Genomic DNA, 6,127 nt, shown 5'->3' with positions numbered 1-6,127 from the left:
CTGCTCTTGGGTTCCAGAAGATACCCCTGTATTTATAGAACAGTTGTGTTTGGCTCAAGCCAGATCAAGTGGGTCACTTTTCCTTGCAACCAACGAGCATCAGGCACGTGGTAAGAGCTCCAAATTGGGGGACCATGTAATTCTTCATCTTCAACTTTTGAGAGTGAAATGGGGCACTATTAATGATGACACTGGGGCTACAGGTATAAACTGGGATAACCCAGGCTAACCAGGATATCTGCATCCTCTACATGGAAGTTACAAAAACACACAGATCACTTTCATCTCAGTTTGTTCTTCAGGAAATCCTGGAGGGCGTATTAGTCAGGGATTGTCATTTTCCCTCCGAGACAAACTCCAGAGCAGGAATCTGCTCTAAGGTGGGGTGGGAGCGGGAGCAGGCTCAGACCGGAGAGTGGCCACTTCTTCCTGTATGATTGACGTGTAGCCAGAAAGTGGATTCTAGCTGTTCGAGAAGGTCAGGGTTGTGTTTCCCTTCCTTTCTTCTTGATAGATGAATGGAAAAGGCCTGCTCTTTGAAATGGGGATTTTCCAAGGCCAAGAGGACTGGTGCCATTCCAGGAATGTGCCACTTTGTGGGCGGTACAGTGGGCAGGGGCCTGAGAGAAGGACTCAAGGGAGGTCTCAGAACCGCCCAAGTAGCCAGATGGATGAGGGTCTCAAGAGCTATAAGTGGCCGGGCCAGGGCCTTGGCATGGGTCTCCAACCATGGTCCCCGTGGGGCTGCTGCTGCTGCCGCTGCTGCTAGCCCTGCTAGCCGGCGCTCGCCTGCTGTGGGGCCAGTGGAAGCTCAGGAGCCTCCATCTCCCCCCTCTTGTTCCTGGCTTCTTGCACCTGCTGCAGCCCAACCTCCCCATCTATCTACTTGGCCTGACTCAGAAACTCGGGCCTATCTACAGGCTCCGCCTTGGGCTGCAAGGTGAGAGGCTGCTCCCTCCCCGGCCCCACCACAGCGGGGAGGGGCAGTCTGCTCCCTGCTGACCTCCTTCGTTTCCTTTCCCCAGATGTGGTGGTGCTGAACTCCAAGAGGACCATTGAGGAGGCCATGGTCAGGAAGTGGGTGGACTTCGCTGGCAGACCCCAGATACCATCCTGTAAGGGGAGGGGGCGTTTCCGGAAGAAGCAGGGGCTGTGGGAGGCAGGGAAGGGCAGGCCCATGGCTTCCTTGGTCAGTTGGACACCCCACCCCCAACCCCTACTCACAGACAAGCTGGTGTCTCAGCACTGTGAGGACATCTCCCTGGGGGACTACTCCCTGCTCTGGAAGGCCCACAAGAAGCTCACCCGCTCTGCCCTGCTGCTGGGCATCCGCAACTCCATGGAGCCCTGGGTGGAGCAGCTGACCCAGGAGTTCTGTGAGGTAAGGCTGGACTCCCGCAGTCCCCCGGGGTTAGCTTCGCCCCTCTTGGCAGGCCCCCTATTTAGTTCACGCCCCTTTTCCATAGCGCATGAGAGCCCAGGCCGGTGCCCCTGTGACCATCCAGAAGGAATTTTCTTTCCTCACCTGCAGCATCATCTGTTACCTTACCTTTGGAGACAAGGTCAAGGCTCTCTTGCTCTCACAGATGTTTGGGCCCACCCCACAGCCCCTCCCTGGCCCTCTCCTTGTCCTGAACTGAAAGGATCCCATCCTTTCCCAGCAGGAGGAGACCTTAGTACATGCCATTCATGACTGTGTCCAAGACTTGATGAAAACCTGGGACCACTGGTCCCTCCAAATGTTGGACATGGTTCCCTTTCTCAGGGTGAGGAGACAGAGCCCCGGAACACCTGGGTCCTGGGAGAAAGGGTGGGGGGAACAGGCTTCCTTCCCAGCAGCTACACTCTCTTGCGTTCTGCCCCAGTTCTTCCCCAACCCCAGCCTCTGGAGGCTGAAGCAGGCCTTGGAGAACAGGGACCACATTGTAGAGAAGCAGCTGAGGCGGCACAAGGTGGGAACCATGCGTGGACCGGGCTCCCCCTCAGCCCATAGCAGTGATGCTCCTGCCCCAGAGCTAGGCAGCTTCTTCGGCATCCCACCAGTCCTGGACCTGTTGCCACCCCCAGAACCCCTGCCCGAAGCCAGGTGCTCAGGCCTGCTCCTCCTCCCCTCCCCAGGAGAGCATGGTGGCCGGCCAGTGGAGGGACATGGTGGACTACATGCTCCAAGGGGTGGGGAGGCCAAGAGAGGGAGAGGGCCCTGGACAGCTCCTCGAAGGGCACGTGCATATGTCTGTGGTGGACCTTTTCATCGGTGGCACTGAGACCACGGCGATAACCCTTTCCTGGGCTGTGGCCTTCCTGCTTCACCACCCTGAGGTATGCTCTGGAGGCAGGCAAAAGGCTCCTTCCTGGCAGCCTGGCCAGGGCAGCAGGAACCCAGCTGGCTCCATCCTGATGTAGGCTGTGCTGGGGGGGGGGTGGGGGTGGGGAGGGGCTGGGGGGATGGGATGGTTTGGGAGGGGCTTCCCCTAATTGGCATGACGTCTCCTGTGAGTTGCTCCAGGACGTGGTGGGAGGCTGGGCAGCTCCCTATAGGCCAGCGGCAGGGCTTGGACCCCTGATACCAGTCTTGACCCCTTCCCCAGATTCAGCAGCGACTGCAGGAGGAGCTGGATCGTGAGCTGGGCCCCAGAGCCTCAGGCGCCCGAGTTCCATTCAAGGACCGGGCTCGGCTGCCCTTGCTCAACGCCACCATCGCGGAGGTGCTGCGCCTGCGGCCCGTCGTGCCCTTGGCCTTGCCGCACCGCGCCACGCGGCGTAGCAGGTGACTCCCAAGGGGCAGGGATGAGCGGGGAAGGCCCCAGGGGTTCCCAGCCGGCCTCTAACTGCACCCCTCCCTCAGCATCTTCGGCTACGACATCCCCGAGGGCATGGTGGTCATCCCCAACCTCCAAGGCGCCCACCTGGACGAGACGGTCTGGGAGCAGCCTCACGAGTTCCGGCCGGGTGCGTGGCGAGGCGGGGGCCCGGGGCGTGGGGGCAGCGGAGGCTGGGGCTGGCGGCCGCTGAACCCCGGGTCTGTCCTTCCGCCTGCAGACCGCTTCCTGGGCCCGGGCGCCAACCCCTGCGTGTTGGCGTTTGGCTGCGGGGCGCGCGTGTGCCTGGGCGAGCCGCTGGCGCGCCTGGAGCTCTTCGTGGTGCTGGTGCACCTGCTCCGGGCCTTCACGCTGCTGCCTCCTGCTGGCGCCTTGCCCTCGCTGCAACCCTATCCCTACTGCGGCCTCAACCTCAAGATGCAGCCTTTCCAGGTGCGGCTGCAGCCTCGGGAGGCGGAGGCCCCGGGCCTGGGGAGTGCCAGTGACCAGTGACAGGGCAGGACTCGCGCCAGTCACGTGCCTCAGTTTCTCCTTTTATTGCTCCCATACAAACCTCGTCCCTCCCCCCTGTAAACATGGTGCTGTGAGATCGCGGGTGGAGAAGGCTTCTGCTGACGGCTGGATGGTGAACGTGGCCCCTGGCTCTTCTCTCAGCGCAACCCCTCAGTGCTCGGCAGTCATAGTGGGGCGCTGGAGGGGTGAGCAGCGGCTCAGCTTCCCCTGCCCGGGGGCCGGTAGCTTCTTGGTCTCAGCTTCATTTCCGTGAAGGGTATGGAGAAATCAAAGCCCTTCCAGTAGTACCAGCTCACCCCCTGGGAAGAGGGTTGTTGAAGGAGAGTCAAAGCCAGACAGCCCACCTGCTCCCACCTCTGCCCCCTTTGGGGAGATCGTTCCCAGAAAACAATCAACCATCCTCCCTCCCTTTTTTCTTCATAACCCTCGGCTACAAAGGACTGAGGCTGAATCCTGTGCTGTCCTTTTACATCCAATAAATCATCCCCTCCTCAGGGTAAGTTGGTGAGATTGGCATTGTTCCATTTCACGGATGAGGGCCCAGGAGCACCTAGTGGCTCAGTGGCTTGTCCTGTCACACTGTATGTAACACACACCCCAGCAGGCCGAGCCCCAACCACCCCCAGCCCCGGGCTACCTCCCGGCCTCTCACCTGGTGATCCACTGTGCTCCCGTAGAGCCCATTGAGGTTGGCATAGTGGCAGTTCCTGTACCACCAGGCCCCGCGGTAAGAGACAGCACAGGAGATGAGCAAGTTGTTGGGGTCTCGGTCCCGGGCAGAGAAGACACTGCCGCTGTGGTAGCTCATGGAGTCCCCTGGGCAGGGAGTGGAAGGATCCGTGAGGACCTCCCCCACCCCTGCCCCATCCTCGCCTCCACCAGGCCCGCCCCCCTAGACCCGCCCCTCACCTGCGGTGCCATGGTAGCCATCCAGGTGCAGGCGGTAGTACTCAGCAGCTGAGTCTACTTGGAAGGAGTCGTATTGGGCAAACACGGCCTCGTCCCCATCCCGCAGGTCCACACGCAAGGAGTAGTCGCCAGCTTTGGTCAAGCTGTGCAGGGCCTCATTGCCTGGGGGTGGGGAAGTGTGCACTCATCAGGGTCCTAGTGTCCACAGGGCCCTCATCACTTCCTGGTCCCCCAATCCCTGTGAGGCACTGACCCAGCCAGAACTCCCCAGAGAGGTTCCCAAAACCGTGGGCATAGTCCTCCCAGTCCCTCCAGAAGTCTGTTTTTCCATCCATGCGGCGCTGGAACACCTGGGAAGTGGGTGGGGGCACCATCAGCCTATGCCTCCTGGCACAGCCTTGCCCTGTACAGACCCCTGGGATTCCTGCTGCCACCCACCAGCCAGCCACCCCCGTCCGTCTCCATGTCACAAAACACGTTCAGGGGCCGCTCGCGGTTGCCGTTGAGGAAGATGGTGGTGGTCCTTGAAGTGCTGACCCCATTCTGCATCTCCTCCCCACAGTCCCGGGGGAAGGGGATCCGCAGTCCACCTGGGGAGAGGAGAGTGCCGGCCCAGTCCTTTCTCCAAACCCTAGACCCCTTCTACCCACTCAGCCTCCCGACCTCAGGTCCCAGCACCTGCGCACCAGTGGTGAAGGAGGTGGACACAGGCGGAGTGAAGCTCTGGCCCCACATGGCCCGGAGCCATGCGCTGTAGGGGGTGGAGGGAAAGAGACCTGACAGCTGGTGAGAGGTGACCCCTCCTGGGAGCAGGATCTCCTGTGGAACAGACAAGGGGCAGGTCAGGGGAGAAGGAGGTGGAGCCCCACTGGGAGCGGCAGAGGTGGCACCTCCTGGACTGGAACACAAGGAGGAGAGTTGGCCAAGGGGACAGGGGCCAGGGCACCTGGATCTGTCCTCCAGGGGTGTTGAAGCTGAGTAGGTAGCCAGTCGGGGTGACTTGGGGTGCAGTCCAAGTGAGCAGGACTGTGCGGGGGGTCACTTCCTTGGCCTCCAAGTTCTGGGGGGCCTCCAACCCTGGGCGGGGTGGAGGGACGAGAAGATGGAGACGAGGCCCCTCCTGGTTCCCTTTCACCCCCTCCCCCACCACCCCAGGTACCTTGCAGGCCGTACCTGTGGTGAAGGTGATGCTGGCTGGGGAGGTGAGGTTGGGGCCCCGAAGGCCGCGCAGGGTGGCTGTGTAGTTGGTGTGGAGCACCAGGTCATGCAGGGGGTAGTCCACAGCACTGCCAGGGGCTGAGGCCTGTAGAGAGGGGGCTGGGAGAGGGGGTGGGGCATCAGCTTCTGCCCTGTGGGAACCCAGCCTGCCCCTCCCTACCCTGAATAAGTCCTCTTCAGAGGCTTCAGCCCTGCTCACCCCCTGGGGCTGTGACCTTGACGTCATATGTATCCACTGGGGCCTGAGGGGGCTTCCAATGCAGCAGGGCAGATCCCTCCGTCAGGTTCAGTGCTCGCAGCTGGGTGGGGCCGTCAGGAACTGGGGGAAGGGAGGGGCTCAGAGCTGTGCCCTGCTGCTCTCCCCGCCCCTCACCTCCCAAACTCTGCTGTGCCTCCCCTCCACCACTGGAGCCTCCAACCCCCCCTTCCCCCTTCTGCGTTCACTCTCAACAACCACCTGTGCCCTCATTTTCTCCTGTTTCCTGCACTGTCCCATCAGCCTCACCTGTGGTAAGGAAGCCAGTGAGAGGCTCACTCTCCTCAAAGCCACGGACGGAGACCACGGTCACCTCGTAGCGAGCCCCTGGGATCAGCCCCTCTAGTTTCTGCGTCCGGGCTCGGCCGTCCACCTGCACGCTCAGTGGCTCCCCTGAAAACACAATGGGCTT

At 61.5% G+C, this 6,127-nt stretch overlaps 2 protein-coding genes across 8 annotated transcripts in view; one reads left to right on the top strand and one right to left on the bottom strand.

Annotated features, from left to right (window-relative positions):
• Nucleotides 1-729: 729 nt before the first annotated feature.
• CYP21A2 (cytochrome P450 family 21 subfamily A member 2) lies at nucleotides 730-3,825 on the top strand. 3 transcript variants are annotated; one of them, XM_031688217.2, is made up of 10 exons: nucleotides 730-940; nucleotides 1,026-1,115; nucleotides 1,227-1,381; nucleotides 1,467-1,562; nucleotides 1,665-1,766; nucleotides 1,866-1,952; nucleotides 2,119-2,319; nucleotides 2,589-2,767; nucleotides 2,846-2,949; nucleotides 3,040-3,825. In XM_031688217.2, exons 1-10 carry the CDS (start codon nucleotides 730-732, stop codon nucleotides 3,309-3,311), a joined length of 1,497 nt encoding a protein of 498 aa, XP_031544077.1. In that variant the 3' UTR covers nucleotides 3,312-3,825. The 3 variants fall into 3 exon arrangements, with proteins under 3 accessions (XP_031544077.1, XP_072801418.1, XP_072801419.1); XM_072945317.1 differs by lacking the exon at nucleotides 730-940 and having other exon boundaries at nucleotides 1,043-1,381; nucleotides 1,662-1,766; XM_072945318.1 differs by lacking the exons at nucleotides 730-940; nucleotides 1,467-1,562 and having other exon boundaries at nucleotides 1,043-1,381; nucleotides 1,662-1,766.
• Nucleotides 3,332-6,127, bottom strand: part of TNXB (tenascin XB) — a 50,295-nt gene continuing 47,499 nt past the window's right edge. For all 5 annotated transcript variants that reach the window (XM_072945315.1, XM_072945313.1, XM_072945310.1 and 2 more), the window contains 10 exons: nucleotides 5,965-6,108; nucleotides 5,659-5,778; nucleotides 5,415-5,558; nucleotides 5,188-5,318; nucleotides 4,928-5,060; nucleotides 4,680-4,831; nucleotides 4,495-4,591; nucleotides 4,242-4,403; nucleotides 3,985-4,148; nucleotides 3,332-3,631 (listed from right to left, as the gene is read on the bottom strand). In XM_072945315.1, coding sequence (XP_072801416.1) covers nucleotides 3,530-3,631; nucleotides 3,985-4,148; nucleotides 4,242-4,403; nucleotides 4,495-4,591; nucleotides 4,680-4,831; nucleotides 4,928-5,060; nucleotides 5,188-5,318; nucleotides 5,415-5,558; nucleotides 5,659-5,778; nucleotides 5,965-6,108 — 1,349 coding nt within the window. In that variant the 3' untranslated portion in view covers nucleotides 3,332-3,529. The remainder of the gene's footprint in view (nucleotides 3,632-3,984; nucleotides 4,149-4,241; nucleotides 4,404-4,494; nucleotides 4,592-4,679; nucleotides 4,832-4,927; nucleotides 5,061-5,187; nucleotides 5,319-5,414; nucleotides 5,559-5,658; nucleotides 5,779-5,964; nucleotides 6,109-6,127) is intronic.

This window comes from Vicugna pacos, chromosome 20 (assembly GCF_048564905.1).
Source record: "Vicugna pacos chromosome 20, VicPac4, whole genome shotgun sequence".
Classification (NCBI taxonomy): domain Eukaryota; kingdom Metazoa; phylum Chordata; class Mammalia; order Artiodactyla; family Camelidae; genus Vicugna; species Vicugna pacos.
This window is presented reverse-complemented; position numbering and strand designations above follow the sequence as displayed.